The sequence below is a fragment of the Poecilia formosa genome, unplaced genomic scaffold (assembly GCF_000485575.1).
Source record: "Poecilia formosa unplaced genomic scaffold, Poecilia_formosa-5.1.2 Scaffold120, whole genome shotgun sequence".
NCBI lineage: Eukaryota > Metazoa > Chordata > Actinopteri > Cyprinodontiformes > Poeciliidae > Poecilia > Poecilia formosa.
In genome coordinates, this window is record NW_006800059.1 from 1,744,704 (window position 1) to 1,768,956 (window position 24,253).

The 24,253-nt window shown below is 37.7% G+C and overlaps 2 protein-coding genes across 5 annotated transcripts; one reads left to right on the forward strand and one right to left on the reverse strand.

The window, feature by feature from the left end:
- The first annotated feature begins 357 nt into the window (after positions 1-357).
- On the forward strand, positions 358-18,560 carry LOC103144049 (glutaminase kidney isoform, mitochondrial-like). 4 transcript variants are annotated; one of them, XR_001663177.1, is made up of 19 exons: positions 358-684; positions 3,510-3,597; positions 5,729-5,850; positions 8,857-8,986; positions 9,064-9,143; positions 9,240-9,403; positions 10,083-10,141; positions 11,641-11,673; positions 11,764-11,822; positions 11,905-11,971; positions 12,544-12,594; positions 13,276-13,452; positions 13,796-13,927; positions 14,010-14,102; positions 14,215-14,276; positions 14,650-14,726; positions 14,853-14,916; positions 15,014-15,231; positions 16,463-18,560. XR_001663177.1 is itself a non-coding variant. In XM_007560840.2 (18 exons), exons 1-18 carry the CDS (start codon positions 488-490, stop codon positions 15,162-15,164), a joined length of 1,806 nt encoding a protein of 601 aa, XP_007560902.1. In that variant the 5' UTR covers positions 358-487; the 3' UTR covers positions 15,165-15,668. The 4 variants fall into 4 exon arrangements, 2 of the variants coding, with proteins under 2 accessions (XP_007560902.1, XP_016531228.1); XR_476869.2 differs by lacking the exon at positions 16,463-18,560 and adding an exon at positions 15,345-15,680; XM_007560840.2 differs by lacking the exon at positions 16,463-18,560 and having other exon boundaries at positions 15,014-15,668.
- Positions 18,561-18,759: 199 nt separating this feature from the next.
- LOC103144050 (SPRY domain-containing protein 4-like) lies at positions 18,760-21,082 on the reverse strand. The gene is made up of 2 exons (XM_007560841.2): positions 20,660-21,082; positions 18,760-19,675 (listed from the first exon to the last, which is right to left on the reverse strand). Exons 1-2 carry the CDS (start codon positions 20,928-20,930, stop codon positions 19,134-19,136), a joined length of 813 nt encoding a protein of 270 aa, XP_007560903.1. The 5' UTR covers positions 20,931-21,082; the 3' UTR covers positions 18,760-19,133.
- Positions 21,083-24,253: the final 3,171 nt, after the last annotated feature.

Here is a 24,253-nt window from a genome sequence, read left to right on the forward strand (position 1 = left end):
TTTATTGATATTTTAGAAGTTTAATTGATTTTATCACTACATTCTAGCACAACCTTTAAAAACATTTTTGATACAAACTGAGTTTGACAGCCCTGGAATAGTATCTGCCTTATATTATACGACATAACAAATATGTAAAGAACATATCTTTTTGTTAAAGTTCGCTTCTGCAGCTTTAAGACTGACACTTAAGACAGGACAATAAAGGATGTGGTTGGCCTGTTTTTCCGTTTTCTAATCAGGAACTTGAGCTAAGCAGGTGGCAGCGGTACCTGGAAGCCTATCAAACTTCACTTCGGTGCAGTTTAATGAACCGCTCAGTCCTGCCCGAGTCACGGCCCCGCCCCTAGTAACAGCCTGTACAGTACATGAGCCACGCAGGGAGACAGCAGCTGCTATTAAAGCTCCGAGGACCAAAAGGCCAACGTTCACATTTATCCACCAAGACCAGCAGGCGGGTTGAGGAACTGAAGCCCTACCTATCACAATGCATTGCCTGAAAAGTCTGCGGACGACCAACGCGGGAATCTTGCAGCTGTTTAAAAATGCAGTTATCTCCGCCAGACTTGGAGCTGACATCTCCAGGAGTCAGCAACCTGTTCCTCTCAGGGCAGCAACAATTCACTCCCACAGAGCCTTTCATCCTCATCAAAAAGGCCCTGATGAGGACCAAGGACGCAGCAAGTAGGTCACAAAAGTTTGAAGCTATTGTATTCAACAGCAGTCGTTCAATAAACTTTACATTTATCAGTTTCAAAATTTGATGTTCTGCTTCCGGAAAGTACCATTTTAAATTAGGCTGTTGGAGCTCAACTGGATCTCTCAATTATTAATATTATTGTAGCAGTAGTGATAGCAGCAACTTTATCTCTTATTTATTTAAACAGTATTGGTACTTTATGCCAGTTATTATATTTAATAAAGTGCCAAATACCAATACGCAACTGTTTTGCACGACAGAACCTAACGGTCGTCGATTAGAGGTTGCCAGGCAACTCTCCAACGGAAAATTGTTTCTCCGCCATTAGCACATTGAACAGCTCCTTCTGGCTCTGATGAGTTGCATTTCTTTCACAGATTATCTATTTAATATTATACAAGAGACAAACATTTAATATATATATATATATATATTTATTTATTTATTTATTTTTTTACGTAATATAAAGATTACACACTGTAGCTGTAAAGGTGTAGCTCACGTTTGAGGTGAAAGATGAGCACCTGCGCTAACTTATTTAAAACGTATAAAAAGTAGGCTGTTCTGACACAGTACGTCACAATTTGTGTATCAGTTGTAAGGACAATTGATACACAAATTTATATAAAAAACACAAGTAGATAAAAAATGTTTTATCAACCGGGTTTTTGTTCATTTTGGCTTGCGGCATATAGTTATATTTAAGGGAAGACTTCGTCCGCCATGTTTACTAGTCGTCACCTTGACGACAGGCTACAGTGATGAAATGAAGAGAAGTATTGAAAAGCTAATGAAAATCAGTGCTCCAGTTATTATTAATAAAAAGTAAATCTAAAGAAATGGAATTTTAGCACTGAATTTAAGGAACTCTGTGTTTTACAGTTTTATGGAAGATATTCCATTTTAGTGGGGCACAAAAGCTAAATGCTGCTTCCCCATGTTTGGTTCTGACATGGGGGATCCAAAGTAGACTTAAAGTTACTAAAAATGTATTTTGGTACTAAGCCAGTCTATGATTAATTTCCAGACAGTTTCTTGAATTGTATTCTCTGAGCTACAATGACCCAGTAAGGACATTAAGACTGGAGTAATGTTCTCTTTTTTTCCTAGATTTAGTGGCGCGAGGAGCAAGTCAATAACAGGAATTTAAGCAACAAAAAAATGATCCTTGGATGATTAAAGCTTTCCAAGTAATGGACCAGAGCAGATTTCCCTCTCCGTGAAACATTGAACCAGATAATTATTTTTATAGTTTAAGAAAAAATAATTGATTAAAATTGAAAAGAATAATTTCAGTTAAAGAGACTGAACATCCAGGGAAAAAAGACGCAATATACTCAAAAAACTCTAAAGGGAACGGAAATGAGAACAAGGAGAACTTCTTGAAAAACAACCACTTCAACTTAACCCAAGTCCACTTAAGATATTCAAGGCAAAGAGGAAAATTATCCTCTGGCCTGACACGTGAAAATTTGAAAATCCATTTTAATCACTACCTCCAAGTCCTCCAGCCTAAATAGAAGAGGGCTCATTCTGCTTATCAGCACTGGGCTCAAATGCCAGAATCCATTTGGATAAGGGTCTGCTGCCATGAACATGTTGTGAATAATTTAATTCACCGTGCAAGTCAAATGATATAAACAGATATTAAAACTGCCAATGTTGCTATCAGTGTTATTACTTTTTCAAATAATGTCTTGCATATTTCAGTAAGAGGTTGTCAAATAGAACTTTGTGAATATTAAATGAACACCATCTTTACTAAACGATAGGATGGCTTGGTGAAAAAAATGATTTAAGGGCAGGAAAGATGATTGGTGCAAGGTACACGTCACCAAGGCGTACATCGAGCGGTGTACGCCATCGTGACGAGCAACTAGATATACACACGTTAGGATGTTCAGTCAGAGAACAGAGACTGACTTCTGAACCACAAAAAACAAGTAGCACATTGTGGAAAGAAGTTAATCAAACTGTTAAAAACAGTAAATTATGGCGATAAACTTTCACTATTAAAAAGGGAGTCACTGAAACTGTGAATAATATTAAAAGATAATTAATTTGGCTATTAATTGTTGGGCCAAGTAATAAGGAAAATAAAGTCTTAATGTGCAAGTGTTCTTAATTAAAAGCTGCTAACAAATTTCAAGGGAAGTAAAACAACACAACTTATTTTCCCAATGCTTTAATAACAAGTCATAACAATGATTGATTAACCACTTATGGCTTTTTCTGATTTAAAACAATAAGTTCTCTTTCATTGTTGTTCGGTAATGGTTATTGTTCATAATAATTTTAAATCTAAGTCTCCCTAGAAAAGTCTCAAATAGTTTTTTTTATTTCATAAACAAAAGACAGCATACTCAGCACAGTGGGTAATGAGTGGATATAATGTAACAAATAAATTTATGCTCAAATATTAAATGGTAAAAACAGCAGTTTACACATTAAACTTCTTATTTGGAATATTTCAATGTCTTTGACAACCCTTAGAGGCTTGAAAGGTGCTACATAAGTCTGATGTTTCACTTCATTCATATATTTTGTGATTAATCGGTGATTTAATGGTAGTTCATTGACATAGGATTTATATTCCTTCCTATATTGCATTTATGTTTTATTAATAAACACACTTTCACAGCCCTGGAGTGAAGTCAATATCTGGCCAGGTGCCATTACCTTCACTGCCAGTGTAGATGTTGACATAAACTTTGAGCTTCTGCTCACAGTTTTGACTTAATACATTGGAATCCATCCAGCTTCAAGATCACAACTTACTGTGTTTGTTGTGCTTTGGGTTTTTTGACAGAAGCCGGCTCATGTCCAGCATAGAGGACCTGCTTTTTTACACCATCACCGATGGGAAAGAGATGATCCCCATCTCTCAGTTCATCTCTGTGAGTTAGTGCATCAACAAGTGCTGATTTGAATTTCCGAAGCGCGCATGTGAGCATGTCCATACAGGCAATCTGCCACAGACTTGTTATGTTTCCTGGGAACACCTTTGACTTTTATTAGATTAACCTTGGTGAGAAACATTACACCCCACCAGAAGAATCCAAAGTGTCTCCTGCTGGCTGGAAGGAATGGTTTAAAGGGTGTTTATGACCAACTTACAGAGTCGGTCTAAATATACCTGGTGTGATGCTGCAGATTCAGGGAATTAACATAAGCAACTAACTGCTTTTCACATCTGAATGTTTAATCTCTGGGCTTTAATTCTATTATCTGTTACATTTTTCAAGTCATTCTTTCTGTATAACAAACAAATTAAAATGCTGTATCCATATCCAAGTAGCCCACTAGGCTTTAATCAAGGCACATAAGGCAAAATACCAAGCAAATATTTAAATGATGAACAACTACACTGATGGAAATGGACAAGTTTCTATAAGAATCTATGATGATAATAATAATAATAATGTTATAAAAAAAATAGACATCTGGTGAACTCGATATAATAATAATAATAATAATGTTATAAAAAAAATAGACATCTGGTGAACTCGATATCTATGGCAACTGAGTCATTGTCAAAACAGCCATGCGTTTAGGAGCCATGTGTCAACACAGGTGGCAGCTTGTTATGCCACAGATGACTGGAGGTGTTTGTAGAGGCGACTCAGGCAGAAGATGGATGGTGAACGAGCTGCTCAGACTCTTTGGATTAACAATAACAATGGAAAAAAGAGGACAAAAAGCCAATCTCGTGACTTCTATAAAATATTACTTTGGACATATGTGGCTTAACAACTCTGTCAGATTTTTAAGTTATTTTTTTTCAAGCAAATAATAATTTTTTTTGCAGATTATACACTGTTGCTTAAATATTAGAAATGCATAAGAACTACTGTCCCTTCTGTGTTTTGGTAAAGGGAGGCGTTAGTCATGTGATATTTGTTTGGGCACCTTATAGTGACAGTGATGCAGAGTAATATTTTGGGTTTTTGACTGAAGCAGCACGGCAATGTCAGTGGTCGTTTTTTCATGGTGTCAAGTCGGGAAATATATACAATATAGATATATATTGGTTATCAGCCAAAACAGCAATATTAATATTGGACATCATTATCATCCAGAATTTTCACATTGGTATGTGATAGAAACTAAGGGTGGGCATTTATTGTATCGTTTGTCATTCACCGTGAAAAATTTCTTGCCATGTTAAGAATTTTGATTTATTGTTTCCACAATAAACTTTAGGTATTGTAAAAAAAAAATAAAAACAAATTAAAATGTTATATTTGCTATTTTCAACCCCGTTTTTTACACGAGAGAATAAAAAAAAAAAAACCCAAATCACAATTCTTTAAGCAAGTGGCGTTCTGAAGAAGCTTATTTCTAATAGACAAGCTTTTCAATACACATTGTGCCATACAGTTACCAAAAAGGAAGTAATAAATAGATTTTTATTGTTATCACAATAGTCTCACATGACTATTACTTTTTGTAATAGTCTTACAAAAAGTTGCCCACTCCTAATAGGAACAATTCAATCTTGTTTCAAGTTGATAGCTCAAGCTAATGAACTCCAAAATAAGAACAGCCTGCACGGAGCTCTAACTTCACTATTTCTGCGTTGAGGCTAAGAATTTCACAGAAATCAAGCAACTGCAACAGCCATTTGTCAGGTCTACTTACACTTTGAAGAGCTTGTCAACTGTGATGAGTAAATAAAAAAAAAAAAAAAAAAAAAAAAACAGCCAAGCTTCTCTGGTCAGGAGGGTCAAACACATGGTATCTCCAAAATAGACCCACGTGCTTTGTGCAGTGTCTGTCAGTGACACCAGCAGCAGGAGTGAGATAGCTGCTATCTGCTCTGCTGCCCTCCTCATTTCCTTGCAGGCACACCTGTGCCTTTGAAAACCCCTGACCCTGTATTTCAAAGATTCCTGCAGCTGACAGGAGAATCCCGTGACTTTCGACTTAATACACCGGAGTCCGTACAGTAATAGCCACCATTAATCAGCGTTTCTACTATCCTTTCTGAAAAAAATTAGTTCAAACTCCTCTCTCCATTGTCTCCAGGCTTTGAGAAAAACGGGTTTGTTAACGTCTGACCCTCGGCTGCGGGACTGTGTCCGTCAGATGAGACAGTCTACGCTTGACTCCATGGGACCGGTCATGATGGACAAAAAACTTTTCAGAAGGTGAGAAAACGTCTGGACAGTTACAGTGTTTTTCAAAAGCTTCCATGTATTTATTATAATTTTATCTGATAGCACGACCCAATGTAGTGCATAATTTCTGTTCATCCCCCTTCATTCTGATGCCTCTAAGTAAAACCACCATCCCCTCGTCGTCTCCTAATTAGCTTAAAGTAATTTGATCTCAGTATGAACCCAGCTGTTCTGTTAAAGTCTTGGAGGTTTGTTAGTAAGCATCAACAAACACAGCTAGAAGAAAGTCGGGGAGAAATTTGTGGAGAAGTTGAAGGTTATAAAACAATATCTAAAAGTTTTAGCATGTGTTAAGCCATAGGCCATCCATCTGTTCTGACTGGCTGAGTGAGGAGAGGATTAATTAAAGAATAAGCCAAAAGACCCAGTGGAGATCAGGTGGAAATTTCTGTCAACAAGAAAAGCTATTAGCTGTGCGCTCAATAAATCTGCCCTTTATGGAAAAGATGCAAGAAGAAAACCCATTTGCAGTTTGCCACAAGCTATAGAGGGGTCACATCAAACATACGGAAGGTGATGCTCTGGTAAGATGAGGCAGAAAAATGAACTTGTTGCTCTGTTATCAAAATGCATATGTGTGGCGGAAATTAACACTGCACAATGCTTTGAAAATCCAATCCCTAAAAGTAAAACTATGTGGTTTCTCTTCAACATGGACATAGAAGCTAGTCAGAGTTGATGCAAAGAATGAGCTAAAAACATGTCAATCCTGCAAAAAAAAAAAAACATATTAAAGGCTACAAACAAGTTTTATCCGTCCAACAGAACAACTATCCTAATCGCACAGCTGGACACATAATTTATGTTTTATGTCAAAGCACATTTATGTATTAGAATGGCCCAGTAAAAGTCCACATTTAATTAAAATTAAGAGTCTCTGGCAGCACTTGAAAACTGCAGTTCACAGCTGCTCTACATCCAGTCTGACTGGGTTTGCACTATGTTTTTTACAGACTGGGAAGAAATTTAGTCTTTAGATGCAGCATCTAGACATGCAGCTGTATTTCCCAAATGATATTTTTACAAAATATTGACCCAGTGGGGGCGTGAATACTGATGCATGTCTCATTTTCTGGGCTTTATGTGTGGGGAAAAAAAAGAAAAACATGAATAATTTTCTCCCAATTCACAAATGATGTATCATGTATCATCTCAAAAAATATAGTTGGAACATGACCAAAAAAAAAAAAACAACCCAGGAGTGTGAATACTTTCACAAGACTTTAAGCAGAGAGGACACAGAATGCATTTACAGAATTTAACTATTAAATGCTGCACAATTAATAGTTAAAACAGACACACCTGCTCCTTAATGCATGGAAAAAATAATAAATGAGTACAAGGTGTTGGGTCAGATTAAACTGAGGGACTCTAATGTGGTTTTGTTACATAAAAAAGGTGATTTGTGGCCAGCTCTATTTGAGTCCTGGAGACTGACAGACACTGGTGTTTTATAGCTGACAGCTGCTATGAAGCAAATTCATGTGCATGCATGCATGGCAGCCGAAGCAGTGGAGCTCGGAGGGAAGTAGTGAGGTCTCTGAGTCTGCTAATGAAAGGGCATCATTCTGGTCGAGCTCCAGACTGCCAGCTACATTAGCAGGCTCAAAGGCACCACACTCCCTCCTTTCCTAATTCTGTAATTCCCTAACTGAGGTATAATTCTCATCTTCTGTTCTGCAGTGGCACATTGCTGCGTCTGGCTAAACGAGTCAGCCGTGATGTTTCTGCTTGTTTTCTAAAATGAAGAGACTGTGGGAGCTTTAGCACAAATATTCTGCTGGAATAAAGAGAGAAATCATCTGTTGGTTTTTGGAAATGGCCGGCATAAATAATGCAAAATGCAGCCCACTCTCTTTTCACTTTGAAAGCCTCATGCTAACATCACCTAGGGCTCCTGGCTGCATATTTTAGTTTATACCAGCTGAGGGAGAATATACCCTTAACATTCCTTGAAAGCATGCCGCGATGCTCACCAGTTATAACAACGGTTCTGACTCGAGACTCCACCATGTTCCATACAATGCCAACTAGGGGGACTTAAGGTAATGTCTAAGTATGACTTAATGTAAAAGTGTTTCCTATGAATGAAGATAAACAATTGGAACAGTAAGGGATTTACTCCTGGTGAAACTAGGCTAAGGTGAATTCATCTTTTGTTGCAGAAGCACAAACTCACACTGAACAATTTTGGAAACTCAGTGGGGGAACATGCAACTGCCAAACGTATTGTCTGACACTGACAGTAATATAATTTATACTTGCTAGGTTCTTCCTGTTTTCCTGGGTTAATATGGCATGACATGCTATGTTTTTCCTTTTGACCTTATGCCCTCATGTCCTTCCATCCATTCTAGAATCTGTGATGCTGTGGGTCGCTTTCTCTTCTTAAGAGAAGACTTACATTTGTCCCGTTACCTAAAGTTGGTCGATTTTAGTAAATAAAAAAAAAATGTCCATAATCTTCCACCAATGAACTGAAATTGTTAAATTAAAAGCTATATTTTTCAATGATGTTGAATACAGTTGCTTCAATAAATTTTATTTTTTATTTTTAAGCTTTTCAAACATATTTGAGAGGTATTACAGTTTAGGCAACATATAGTGTTGCAACCTCCAATAATTAAATAGGTATGTTTTTATACTTGAACCAATGACGTTCTCCACCCTTTGACAGGGAATGTTGTTCAAACTAAAAAAAATTTTTAAAAAATGGAGTAATGAAATTATAGCAATTAAAATCTGATAATATATACTGGAAAACAAAACTTATTTGACAATTTGTCTTGTTTTTTTATATATTTCATTATTAAATTAAAAATTACATGAGTTGATTTAAAAAGTTTGTAAAATCTCATTACTTTTTCACACATTTCTAAGAAACCACCGGCCTCATTTTCTATATATTGAGTCAAAAAGAGAATCCGGTTTAATTTTTTTTCAAAATTTTTAAAATTCTCCACCTTCTGTCTGCAGGTGTATCGGCAACAACATCATGTTGCTGACGAAGGCTTTCAGAAAAAACTTCATCATCCCTGACTTTGAGGATTTCACCCACCAGATCAACAGGATGTTTGAGAATGCACAGCAGCAAGTAGGAGGGCAAGTAAGTAAGAGTCGCTCAGGCTCAGCGTTTGCTTAGTCATGATGGTCGCTGTGATTTCAGGGGTTTCATCTCCTCAGGTAGCCGATTACATTCCTCAGTTGGCTAAGTTCAGCCCGGATCTTTGGGGCGTATCTATTTGCACCATCGATGGACAGAGGTAACATAGCACCGGCCTCGGATGTGCTCTGCTCTTTTTGTGTGCAGCCTTAATAAGACTTCTTTTGTTTCTCCATTGTGACCTTTCTGCTTGCAGATACTCAGTGGGCGACACCAAGGTTCCCTTCTGCCTGCAGTCATGTGTGAAGCCACTCGAGTACGCCATCGCTGTGCATGAGCTTGGCACCGAACACGTTCACCGCTTTGTGGGCAAGGAGCCCAGTGGCTTCAAGTTCAACAAACTGTCGCTAAATGAGGAAGGCAAGCAATTTATGTAATCAACTCCAGTCGCCTTGTCAATGCAAAACAATACCATCTTTACTGACTGTTGCATCGCCTTTGGATGTGCTCAAACCCACTTTGTCATTAACTCAGCAGAACGTCTGTCTCCACAGACAAAAGTCCTGCCAGTTGTTTGTATTTGTCCTTGTGTCTGGAGTAGCAGCTCTAATGTGTTTGGGTTGTTGCGGTGATCATGTAGTCCTCTTTCAATACAATTTCTCCTTCCGAAATGTCACACAAATCAAACAAAACTGAGTTATGAACCCAAACAGAGACCAAACAAACACTAAGTAACTAGTTCTGACAGCAGACATTGATTGGTAAGATTGGCAGAAGAGATCAACTGGATAGATCCTTAAACTGCTTGTTATAAAGTAGGTCCAGAACTGATCTGCCAGAAGCTAAATGTTTTTCTGCCACAAATTGGGAATAAAAATAAAAAATTATATATTAGTAGAAAAGAGTTAAAATGGTATTCTACTCTAATTATTTACCATTTTATCACATTTTTTTTAACCATCAGTTTTTTTTTTAAATTTGGTTTATAACCTTTTTTTTTTTAAATTTGGTTTATAACCTAATGGCACCTGCAAGTTCCCTGCAGAAAATTTACCTCCTAATCGTTTTCACTGAGTGCTTTTGTTTTGCTTCTTTGCAGATAAACCACACAACCCCATGGTGAACGCTGGAGCTATCGTCATTAGTTCTTTGATCAAGGTAACACCTTACTATTTCTATTTTTTCAAAAATTTATCAAAGATATACAGTATTAATACAGTGAAAGTGCATCAAATTGTCTACTTTTTTTCTTTTGTTTGCCACAAGAACTTAATAGCAAGCTTAGGAAAATAACTCTTTTTTTGAATGAATAAATGAAATAAATAAATAAAACTAGATAATAGCATATAAAACAAGAATAGAGAGAAGGGAGAGGATTAGGCTAAAAGTAATAAACTGGATTCAGATATGTGAGGAAAAGTTTGGAGATTTGGACTCTTGAAGCCTTGATCAAATGCCTTATAACACCAGTTTGAAGCTCACAATATCAGGCTGTTCTCATTTTAAACATAAACAAGAGTCAAGAGCCATTAGTGAGCCGTCTATATTCTTAGAATCAGCTCTGATCTAATAGGTATTGTGTGTATGCAGATGCTGACACTTTACAATATAATATGAAACAATTGACTAGCAGCAATGAGGATGTCAGAGGGAAGCAAAGCGAGAACTTGCAGGAAGCAGCTGGTTATGTCTGACATCATGAGATTAAACTCAGGCCTCAGGCTGTTAGCAGCAGCACACCTTATTCTCTCACACAGTTATACTCCTGCTGATATTTATGAGCTTTCTAGAGCTTTGTGCTTACAGGTCTATATAATCACATTGTTCTGAAAGGTGTCAATTTGTTTTAAGAAATTTAATAAAAATTTCCTTGTTAGTTTTTTTTTTTCTTTTGTTATTTACTGAAATTAAATTTCAGTGTGGCTTAAGAATCAAAATCACTTTGTGTCCGTTCAGAGACTGAAACCTAAGCCGTCTCCGTGGCAGCTGCATGATGGTCATGGCACCCGATGTGAACATGCGTTGGGGTATTTTAGCCACATGTGGTCCCGTTTCTTCTCTGGAGATGTTTCAAAGTTTTCCAGCTGACTTATGCGAAGGTCATTTTGAGGGAGAAACCTGGTTTACGTCTAACAACAGGGGAGTGCGTGCCTTTGACCAATCACAGCTGCCGAGGCAGAGGGTGCGTTACCATGTGCGTAAAACTGTTTAAGCAAACATGGTTTTATCTGTGTTTTTTGAGTCTTTACTGGGTCAAGTGCCTCTATACCTACAACCACAAAAACTAATGGGGTCAAAGGACAAAACTGATAAATGCTCCCTTTTTTTTAACTCCTTTATGATTATTTGAGTCTCTAAATATGAGTATATATGACTGCTGCTCCTTCTTGACAACTCCTTCACCTGCTACTGATCCTTTAGTGGTGTGTGAAATTCAAGAACAGCCATAAAACAGCCGCCAGGCCAAACTGAGCACGTTGCCACATGGAGTGACACACTCACCAGCGACATTTACCCGTTGCACAACATCCAACCAGGCATGCTGTGCAAAATGAGCTGCAGCACTGAAACACTGCCATCTGTAGGATCCTGGTGAAGCGCTGTAAACATGTTCCTAGTGAAATATTTTCTTTCTTCTCTCTCTCTTTTTTTTTTAGACGCATTCAAATAAAGCGGAGAGGTTTGACTATGTGAGTAAATGCTTTTCAGCTTCAGCTCTTTCAAACTCATCTTTCTGAATTGGGTTTCCGACTGAGCGCGTTCTAAATGTGTTTCCACAGGTGATGCAGTTCTTGAAAAGTATGGCTGGTACAGAGTATGTGGGATTCAGCAATGCTACGTAAGGAAAAAAAAAAAAAAAAAACTGGTTGTTCTGATGTTTTTAATCAAATGCAGTTTTTCATACCTTTGTATTCTTACAGTTTCCAGTCAGAGAGAGAGACTGGAGATAGAAACTATGCAATTGGTTATTACCTGAAAGAAAAAAAGGTTTGTGTGTTCAATTTTTGTATCTGATAGTCATTTTCTTAGTACTTCTGGTGAAGAAAAAAGCTTAAATCAGTGTTTTAATTTGCATACATTCATCCAAGTTTAGAAAAAAAATCACAGTTTTTATAAAACAAGTTATGCTGCACTATTGGCATCATAATGTTTCAAAAAACATATTAAACTGAAGGTTCTTTAAAGATAATTGAATAAGCCATGACTTTTTGTTTTCTTGAGCTATAAATATGCCACGAAGTGCAGGCTAATAATTCCTCCAGCCAGTCGTCAAACTTAAAAAGACAAAAAATAAAAACACCCTGTTTTACTTTCTTTACAAATGAGAACATGGAGAGAAGAAAACAGCCATTAACCTAAATTTGCCCGTATCTACAGGTAGAGCATTAGAGTCCCAAAAGCTGGTTGTTAAAGAATTGCTACAAAGTGGAGAGCTGAACTTACCAAATCCAAATTACAACTACTAATTCACAGGCTTTCGTGAACGTCTTTTCCCTGGCTGTTAATACATCTATAGGGCGCTGTTTATTGTGTGCTGACTCTGATTGTAATTCTTGCAGTGCTTCCCTGACCGTGCAGATATGATCGGAGCTCTTGACTTCTACTTCCAGGTAACTATTTACAGTATTTCTCCGGTTTTTTCAGTGGGCAAAATATTGATAGGGAAGTTTTGCTTCCAGAAAAGTATGTGTAGGAAAATAATGTTTGTTCTCTGATTCACTGAACCTGATTTAAAAAAAAAAAAAAGGTATTTCTTTCATGATTCATGAGTTGTATATTAAATGTATACAAAATTACTAAATGTTATCCATGTGGCTTAAGAAATCTGACATTTTTTCCAATATATGGGAATCAGCTTTAAAGTTTTTATTTTAAAAAAATGACTACAGAGGATTAATTAATCATTATTCAATTATTAGAATATAAAGAAACACAATTTTTAAATAATAAACTATAAATCATTGTTTTGTTTTTTGAAGTCTTGACTCAGAACCTACACATAAATACAATCCTACATATTTTCTTTTGTTTTACTGTCAAGTTCTCAAAATATTTTCAGTCGGTAAAATAATTACGTTCAAGTTTGTAGGTACCTGTGGAAAATAATAATATTTATCTCTGTGTCCATTTTTATTGTTTGTTTCAAACTTAGAGGCTCTTGTAGGAGATAATTTGTCCCAAAGTTGGTTTCTGTTACTCTTTCATAACAACCACCTGCCTGCATGTGAGGCATTTAGCAAAAACCTGGGAATATTTCTCACAGAAAATATGTGTCTGTCTCTCCATTCCAGTTGTGCTCCATTGAGGTGACCTGCGAGTCTGGAAGTGTCATGGCCGCAACACTGGCCAATGGAGGCATTTGTCCAACCACAGGCGATCGTGTGCTAAGTGCTGAATCCGTTCGCAACACGTTGAGTCTGATGCATTCCTGCGGGATGTACGACTTTTCCGGGCAATTTGCTTTTCATGTAAGTGTCTTAGTTTTAATTTAACAAAGAGTTTTGATGACTGTGGGGCAGAATCAGAGTGTTTGGTCTCTCTTTTTCCATACCATTGCTTTCCTAGTCAACAAATCAGTTTATTTTCTTAGTTGTTTAATTAATTATGGAGGTAAGTAATCATAAAAAGTTAGCTTAAATCAGATTTTTTTTTTTTTTTGCTGTAAAAAAATCCTGAAACAAAAAGACCAACCTGAAAATATTTCAATTAGGCAGAGACGCGAAATGACCGACATATTTCATGTTTCAATGGACTGTTGTCTTCAGGATAAATTACTCCGGCTCCAGTATTGTTTTTGTTCTCCTTGCTTAGGTGGGGCTGCCTGCCAAATCTGGCATTTCGGGTGCCGTTCTGCTGGTGGTTCCCAACGTTATGGGCATGTTGTGTTGGTCCCCGCCGCTGGATCGGCTTGGAAACAGTGTCAGAGGAATTCACTTTTGTCAAGTAGGCTGCTTATTTCTTATCCAGACAAATATATTTCAGATATAACCATGGATTATTAAACAACAATAATTTGATCCGAAAGGAGCTTGTTTCTTACTTCAACTTCCATAATTATGACAACCTGAGGCACTTCACCAAGAAACACGACCCGAGGAGACGGACGGACGACGATCCGGTGAGTTTAGTGCCACAAACGACCGACAAGCTGCCTGTTTTTTTTTTTTTTAAACATGAAACTGCCTTTGCGAGAATTTATAAACTTTAATATTCTTCGTGTTTTCCCTCAGAACAAGTCGGTCGTTAATCTGATGTTTGCAGCGTACAGCGGTGACGTCTGTGCTCTGAGGAGGTCAGTAGAAACAAACATTTTCTTTCTCCAGCATTTATAGGATCCAAATAAAACACTGCAGAAAAAAAAAACTTAAATTATTTTAGTCATATCATTGTCAGTGTGTTTTTTTTGCCATTAAACATACTCAACTTACAGTATAACATACTGCAAGTTGTAAAGCAGCTGCTAGGGATCATGAAACTTTAAATTGATTTATATTTGAATGTTATTCTGAACAGCATACTTTTGCTATAATTGTTTTAATATATAACGTTTGCACATACACACCTTTTGTCCTTGTAGCTTACCTCCACACAGCGAACATCGCTCCCTCCCTTCATTTACAGCAATATTTCTTTATTCGTGCCTCCTCCGTCTCCGTCTCTCCCAGGTTCGCGCTGTCAGCGGTTGACATGGAGCAGAGGGATTATGACTCTCGCACTGCTCTCCACGTCGCTGCTGCCGGAGGTAACACTTTGCATGATTACTTCGATCATCCTTAAATTATGTCGGGTTTGGCATTTATATAAAACTCAATGAAATACGGCACTTCAAATGCTGCGTGGTTTCTGCTCATGCTCATTTTCCTCCTAGGCCACACGGACGCTGTGACGTTCCTGACACAAATATGTAAAGTGAATCCGTACATTAAGGACAGGTAGGTGGGGTTAGGGTTGTCACCATTCATCTGATACTAACTCATTTTACTAACTATAACAGCCCATCCTTGTCCATTTCACACTGTTGTCTATCAGATGGGGCAACACACCCCTTGATGACGCCATGCAGTTTGGCCATGATGTTGTTATTTCAGTCCTGCAAAAGTACCAACATGAGTACAAAGACTCGTCCAGCAGCACAGAGGAAAAGAACCCCGCGATGGACACGATGAAGAACTCCGTTTAACAAATATCCACGAAAGTTCGGATTGAAACCTTCTGTTTCACAGCGGGATAGAATCACAGGACAGAAGGTAATTGGGAGAACTGCTGAATGTTTGAATTTTTTCTCTTTTTAAGGGACATTGAAATATTCTCAGAAAATATATTAAATAATCAAAAGAAATTATTATTACTTGCTTTACAGGCCTTCTGAAAAGACTGACATTTTTACATTTTCCAACCAAAGGCTATAAAATGTGTACCTTTTATTAATGGTGTGGAATGTTTGACGTCAATTTTGAAAAAAGGGATGCACCATTTTCTTTCAATTTGGTTTAACTGGGCCAGAATTTGGAATATGTACAGGATGAAGGCTTACTAAAAGAACATACTACAGAACTATATCAATAATAAATTACTGCTAACCTACATTAGTTTGGTTGGGTAGCAATATTCTTGTTTTGTGCAAAAATTTGATTGAGAAATGTTACTGAGATGTAAATATTTAAAAATTGTGCTATTTATGTTTTAAATCTTAAAATTTATGTTTTTCTTTGGCCCCCTTCACACTGGAATGAGATCACTGTGCGATTTTAACCAGAGTGGTGAAACTCAGCAGGGTACTGGAAAATGGTTCTGGAGCCGAAGCTTCCCATTACCGTTTCCAGTTCACACAAAGCCTACGTAGAACAGTAATGGTGATTTATTGTCATCTCGGCAGCATATTAGCGTCATACTAAAGCCAGTTTAACAAAGGAAGGAGTACAGGAAGCAGTGCGCTGGAGGAGAAAGCATCCCTGCAAAAAAGAAGCGCACACACCTCCAAATTGTGCCTGACCTTGGATGTGCTGGTTGCTGGGAGACTGAAACATTTCGACAGCATTTTGAACGCACTCCTGGATTTCCTGTTTGCTGCAAACCAAATTGTAATGTAATATATTGTAATTGTATAATATGTAAATATAATATTTCAGTATCCTCATAGTAATGCAAACACATAATGCATGTAAACATTATGGAGACTGCATGATTCCACCCCCTCTCAAGGATGTGTGTATGTATATATATATGTATATGTATATATATAATGTATATATATATAATGTATATGTATATATATATAATGTATATATATGTATATGTATATATAATGTATATATATGTATATGTATCTATATGTATGTGTATATGTATATATATGTATATATATATGTGTGTATATGTATATATATATATATGTGTATATGTGTATATATATATATATATGTGTATCTCCGTGCCTGTAGCATAGTGATAGAGAGATAATTTGGTGTGATCTTACAGGGCTGTGGTGTCCAGTGTCTGTCCTCAAGTGCAGACATCCTACATGTTTCAGATGTTTTCCTATTTCAACACACCTGACTCAAATGAACAGTTACCAGGAACCCCGCAGTGCTTGACGGCATGCTGAAGAGGTTATTCGTTCATTTCGAATAAGTTGCAGCAGGACACGGGCCTCCAAGGACCAGAACTGGACACCGCTGTTAGAGGGCACTGCTAGTGAAAGTCTAGATGTGTAGATGGTGAGGTGATCAACATGTGAATGTGCTGCTGATCTCCAGACCATGCCAACGCTGCAGGAGAGCCAATCAGAGAAGCAGAAAATAGCACTAAGATCTGTCTGGCGACTGCTAGGTGTAGCTGTGTCATGATTGCTTTCACACTGAAGGAGATTTTCCTAATTTGCAGCAATCCAAGCAGTTTCTAACAGGTAATTAGAATCATAGAGGGGATTCATCCAGTGTGAACAGGGCCTTAATTAAAATACTCTGGGGATTAAACTTCATTGTGTCTTAGTGATTTATTTAAAGGGAGCCTGAAAACTACTGGGACTGTTTTGTTGGGAAAATAATATGCACTTCAGTATCCTCCCAACCAGCTGGGTTTTGTTTTGTTCTTTATTGATATGTAAATGCTCACTGTGGTGTTTAGGATTTATGAAGACTGTATAAACCCTTATGTTGATTTTTTTAATTGTGAGACTCAGGGCCAATACTGCGGCTAAAGACAATTAAACCAAACAGTTGCATTGATAGCCAAGACATATAGTTTCCTATCAGGCTTTAAGGCCTAAAGAAATAAGACCACATATTTACATATTTTTAAATTTCCACCTTTATTATAAGTTTTTGTATAATTCAACTGACAAACCAATAAATTTAAGGGAAAGATTTAAAAAGTTCAATAACCTGAATGCATAAGAGTGCACACTTTTAAAATAATACCTTACTGAAACAACAGACAGTTTAGTCCTGGAATAAAGGTCAGCAAATTTTAAATATACTATTTTTTTCTTGTTGAACCAGAGATGCCAAAATATAATGTCCGCTTTCATTTTCAGCCATTTCGCAGAAAACGTAAGGAGCTAAAACTGAGTATTTGGAACAGCTCACAATCTCCTCCATCTTGAAAAAAATGCCTTCCTCCATCAGAAGAATTATAATCCCAGAGCATAATGCTGCCAACACCGTGTTCCACATTCAAAACACTTTCTCCCGTGCAGTTTTTCAGACATTTGGAAGGAAAAAACAGGATTCTGTTTTGCAAACTTATTTTATCAACTAAACTTACAGTAAATATAGCAGATATGCAGAGTTATGCAACCAGATTATGATATCTTTTAGCCTTTCTATATTTCTGCTTATTTGTCAGCTGAATTGATCTGAAAATTGAAAATTAGTTTGGAAAGAATTTATACTGGTCTTATTCTTTTTAATTTCAAACAGGTTTGTGTATTTTTGAGGTGCACCAATCAAAAGACTGGAATCAGTCGATATCTCCATCATTAAATCTAAATATGTTCAATATTTTTGTACTACAAATGCATCATCTAAGAGGAAACACTTAGATACATTTCAGAGTTTAATACAAGTCATATAAAACATTAAATATCAACTCCAGGCATAAATACCAATTGTCCCTTAATTTCTTCATGTTTGGTTGTGTTCAAAATGGCTGCCTTTATGGAATGTAAAATGATTTCCTGCAGGTTTTATGCGTCATACAAGAACTGATCAGAATCTGTTAAATATTTGACAAAAAACCAGAATCGACCATGAAAGGCCTGATCGGTGCTTCTTCACAAATGTCTTAAAAGTAACAGATTTAGTTTGAGTGTTTAAATCCCACACTTACATGATTGTCATGTTTTCAATTCCTAGCTTCATAACCTTTACATTTCTCTCATTTTCATAAAACTTTAAACATTCATCGATTTATTTTTCCCATTGCCATCAGTCGATTCTGTTGCAATGTCAGCATATTAAGCTAGTGGTTGGTGTGTCCTGATTGTATTTTTTGTTTACGTTTCAATTTACCATCATTATTTACCATCTACAAGTTTGGAAACATGAGTAAAGTGAATAAAGAGTCTCTCAAAATAAGGTTTAAACATGTTTTTGCTTTCAAGGAAAATATCAAAGACCCTACATGTAAATTTAAAATAAGATAAAGATGTAATATACTCATAACTAAAAGTTTTTTTTTTCGTAAGTTTTGGTTTTTTACTCAGCAAAACTTCTGTACAAATCTTCAGTTCACTGTAAATATTTTGCTGTAAATAAAAAGAAAAACGTGGAAAATTTCAGTGAAGTTATTTTATTAAACAATACATGGTTTGAATATGAACACAGAGGAGTTCTGTGATGTTTTAAGGAGTACATTTGTGGAGAATACCACAGCATGCAGTGTATAAGACAAAATTGGCAGCAAATATTTCTCAAATCTAACCACATGTTCCTTGTTTCCTCATTTAGTCTCTGAGGTAATGTTCCATTACACGCTGAAAACACACACAGAATGAGTTTGTATTATTCAAAGTGATGATTTGCTGAATTACACAGTAATTAATCATCATTTGAAGATAAGTCCTATTGCTGTTTGTCCTGCACAGTTATGTAGGATACTGATAAATGCTGCCTGATTATCCATGGCAGTCAACTGGGTTAATCCAGCTTCACTTCAGGCCGTCTGGCTCCTCCAGACCAGAGTGTGTGAGGATTTCCCCATCCCAAAGCCCAAACGCCGGGCAAACGGGAGCCGTGAACCGAGCTGCGAGTGTGTGAATGATTCTGGGCTTCTCGATGTCCACCAGCCCCACGAACCTGGCGTCGTAGTCGAGCAGGATCCCCACTCGGTCCGGCTTCCCCACCAGAGTCACAGGAACCACCTTACTGCCGGTCATGGCGAACCACTTCCTCTGAGCGTAGCCAAACACCCAGGAGGAGCTGCTGGTACCCACGCACTCGTCTCTGGACATCAGCGCCTCCGCGACCCCCAGACGAAACTCCTGGGACTTTTTCACCGTGACCTCCCAGTAATGTCGTCCACTGCTAATCGTTTTGTCGCCCAACACGACGGCCCACTCTCGGAAACGCTCGGGGTCGTCTTGGACCTGGGAGGGGTCGAGGCCCAGCATGCGGTAGATGATGCCCGTGTCTTTCTTGAAGAGATCCAGGCTGCTGTGGGCCGTGCGCTCATCGAGTCTGAACTGAAGGTCTGGAAATAAAATTAAAAAAAACATAAATGTGTTAACTAATAGTAAAAAATCTAAATATTGACATTTTTTATATGCATGTTCTTTATGAATTAACCAAGTTCTCCGTACATTTTACCCAAAAAGTACAAGCCTGTCACAATAACTAATTTTGCTGGACGATAAATTAGCCCAAGAGCTATCACAATAGACATAAAATGATTGTTTTGAGACCATTTTCAAGTAAGATAGTGGTAATGGCAATCATGGGAATTACTAGATTATCTTTTTTTAAAAATCCAAATGACCTGTAAAACTGTAAAAAAGTCAATTTGAAGCCATCATGTTAGTGTAATTTGTCATTATTTACATATTTGTACAGAAACCAGTAAGGCTATAGTCAAAGCAGATTACCATCCATTCAAAATAGTCAAATCCACCAAACAGTATGTCTATATTAAGAGTTGTTATTTAAAGTCAAGGACCAGCTCTCCGCATGAAGTGTGTCACAAAACTACTGGCGGACTTGTCTCTGCAAGTATTGTGTCAACATGCAGCAGCAAGCTGCTCCATCTATTATTGGACAGCGTGTCCAGTATTTCAACAAGAACCCATGGGTGTGCAGCGGGAGTGGCTACAACTAAGGTTAACAGTATTTATATTTTTTATATCGTAAATGCTTGTTAATAGGCCCGTTTTAAAGACAGTTTTTTGTCACATGAACTTTTTAATCTACCCTTGATCTGAACTTTTTAATCTACCCTTGATCTTTTGTTGCCCTTTTGAGGTCAAGGTTCCCCCCCTTCGTTTTTGTAAGTTTTTGGATTTGCACTCCCAGATAAAGCTGTGCTTTTTTTTTAACATGAAGGGCAAATGAATAGGATGGCTAATCTGGTAACAATAACAATCTTTTGTGAATAGCTCTCAGACTGAGCTGAGCATAACATCGGACATTAAACTCTGTATTAGCATTGCTAATAACTAGCTTCTATAAAACATGAACTTACGGTTTCCCGTTGATGTGCATATAAAGCGCCTCTTCGCTGACAGACTGACTTCCCGCCTGTGTCCCGCAGACTGCGAGGACAATGTCCGCCCTGCCCAGCGACAGAGAGGGGAGATCCTGATGGGTATCGCCATCTTTTTCCTCCTGCTGCTGCTCACATGTCGTTCTTCCTTCTGCTGGTAGGTGTAGTGACGTTTGCGCTCTGGCGCCCTCTGCAGCCTCGGAGAGGAACATTGCGCTACAGCAGCACCATGGACAGCAGCCAGCCACATAAACAGGACTGTCACAATTTTTGAAAACAAAAACTGATTTGTAGCTGGGCTTATATCAATATTTAAACCAATTTACTTGGATAGTTTGCTTTTCCTACTACTGAAAATATTTTTTAAATTAATTAACAACATGTCAGTTTGATAAGACATACAGCAATCCAAAAGGACTAAAGGTAAAATAATATTAGAAGTAAATCAAAAATAATTATGGAAGTAAAAAAGAATAAGGCTATTGGCTTTTAAAAGAAAAATTCCTTACCAAATCTTGAACATTTTATGGAATTATCTGCAAGAAAAATAGAAATTATCTCACAGTTTTTCTTTTTATGTTTAGTTGTACTCAGAAAGTAGGGAAATTTAACAGTTTTTCTAGATACATAAAAAAATGTAGCTTATTGGTTTTATAAATAACCATTAGAACATTTGTATCTGCCCGTTGCTTGACCGACATTTTTCAAGTCAGTTGAAAATAACCAGCTAGTTTCGTTTTTTTAAAGATAAGATGAATATGTGATAAGTGTGTGCCTTTTAAATCCAAGTCCATAATTTATTTAATCTTTCCTCAAGTGCTCAGTAGACTAATAACTAATTGCTTTATCTGATGCAACTGTACAGAATAAACCTCCTGAGAAGAAATATGTTTTAAGCTGCTTTAAAGCAAACCATTGATGGAAGATGCCCTCTTCACAGTAAGAAGATGTCCTGCTGCTTTGCTGGAAGGAGGAGCTTCATCCTTAAAGGCGAGGCTAAGTCCACCCAGGCCTTTTGCACAGCTCAATATTTGCTACTGGAAATTAAAGGATTTCTCAAACATTCATGAAGTAATCAAGGCAACACCACATGTATGTTTTTGAAGAAAAAAATACCATTATGACCTCATGCAACATTCAGTCGATTTTACAAAACACTGTCACTTTAAAGATTCATATATTATCCTGGAGTTAATTGGAGAAGAATATCAACACCAGCATATCGTGTATCCTAGGTAATTCACAGTGATGACAGTGGATAATATTACTTAATCAAAATGCTCACTGTACGCGCACTTAGCTGCCTAAAATGACTCACTTTCTGTCGGGGACATTCAGTTTTTTTCCCTCCCTCTCTTTTCTTTGTCCTCCTCGTTTCTCTCTTTTTCCACCATTTGGTCGTTTTGACCCGATGTTTAACCAAACCAAAACAAAAGCTAAACAGGAAGCCATGGCAGCGCACACACATAAAAATATTCTGCACACATGGAAATCAGGTTTGCGTTTTCTTCTCTTTTGAGCCAATTCGTGTACGCGCAGCCAGCTCTCTGACACATAAATAAAAGTAACTGCAGCTAAAATTGCTTGTTTGTGAAGCCACTGGTGCAGCCGTGTGTGTGGGAGCCACAAAAACCTAAAGTGACAGGTAAACAGCAGAGGAGCGTCAGTCCGCTCTCAGACTGACACACGCACAGCAGCGGAGGAACACAACCTGCCCGCACGACTCAGTCAGCACCGACCACCGACTCCTCTCTACGGCGTCCAGAGTGGACAAATTCAGCCTTTATTTAACGGGTTGAAGCAACTTCTGCTGAAGTGTCCAAAGATATTCCTTTCCGCCTCCAAGCTCCGAGGTTTCCTTCTTGCTGGCGTGCAGGAATTATCCGCGCTCCGCCGGACTTATGATCGACCAGCGATTCACGACTTCTCCTCTCCCGCTGAGAAAGCTGCAGGTCGGGACTGTGGCGCTGTGCTGATGGACCCGGGCTCCGGCAGCTCGGCGGTGCTCTTTGCAGAAAATGTTTTGCTTAAACGCAGAGCTGACTGAGTGATGGCGACAAAACTGCATCAGGTCAAAGACTGGTCCTCCGCACGCTCCGAAGGGTGATAGCAGAGCTGCTCTCTGCTGAAGGAATACTTTCCCAGTTTTGACTTGATGCATTCAAGCCCTCGCTTGTTAACGATGGATCTGAAAGTGGAGCCGGAAGAACTGGATTCGAACCAGCCTCCACCCATAGAAGTTTTTGCGCACAGCTCGACCCTGCACGGAATCTCCCACATCTTCACCTACGAGCGCTTCTGGATCAAACGGTTCCTGTGGCTCGTCTTCTTCCTGGCCTCGCTGACTTTCCTGCTCTACGTGTGCGTGGATCGGATCCACTTCTACCTCGAGTACCCGCACGTCACCAAGTTGGACGAGGTCTCGACTCCGGTCATGACGTTCCCGGCGGTGACCTTCTGCAACCTGAACGCGTTCCGCTTCAGCCAGCTGACCCGCAACGACCTCTTCTATGTTGGGGAGCTGCTGGCCCTGCTCAACAACAGGTAGCAACATTTCACCTCAGTTACAGGCTTCACTTTCAAATCCAAAACTCTTACAGCCTTTCATTTTGTTGCTGTGGTTCTTGTCAATTTATAAGATAACATTAGAATTTAATATTTTGCATATTTTGCCCCATTATAGCGTTTTTTTTTTTTTTTTAAAGTCTGACATGCATCAGCTTTGGGCCTTAAGCTCATTAGGAAACTGCTGCTCAGGAAAACTTGTAAAGGTGAGACTTTTGACTTGTTATTAAGCTTCTTTTCTTCATTTCAGTTTTACAATAAGAAACTCCGTTTAAAGGCAAAGAACTGGTTCAGTTCTCTTTTAGTACGGGATACTTTAGCAAAAAAAAAAAAAGAAGAAAAAAGAAAAGAAAGAAAACAACACATTCTGCTGTCATGTTTGAACAATGAAAAAGCAAAACTTTTGTTTTGGTGACTCTCTTAACTTTGAAAGCCCTCAAAACAAACTCTTCTTCACATCAGGTCTAGTTCAACTAGTTTTATTTTTGAAATGCCATCATAATCCGATTTAGTTGTATTTGTAATCTGAGCGTAATAATCTAGATGAACAGAGGTTTTTATTTTTAAGAATATTATTAAGTCTTATTTTGAAAGGTCATTATAATAATTTCTTAATGGCCTGTTTTGTTTAATTAGTAATGTGAAATCTTCCTCTTAGAAAAATTGAAGCTTTTATTTGAAAAGTGTCTCAGAGCTTTCTTTATAAAGACCAACATCTATTTTTCACAAACGGTTTAGTTGCCTTAGTCGTCTTTAATCTTTCTTTGTAATAATCGACTAATGAATAGTCGATTATTTGAATTTAAAGTTTCAATCTTATCTTGAAACTTTGGCTTTAATTAAACATTTGGGAAACTCATCGAGGCTTATTCAGCTTTTAACAGAACAATTATTCATCTCAGACTCAAAAGTCTTAGAAACCAGATTGAGAGCTTTACATTTACACAACTAAATGTAAAGCTTTTTTATTTATCTCTCCATATAATAAACAGAAGTTTTTTTTTTTTT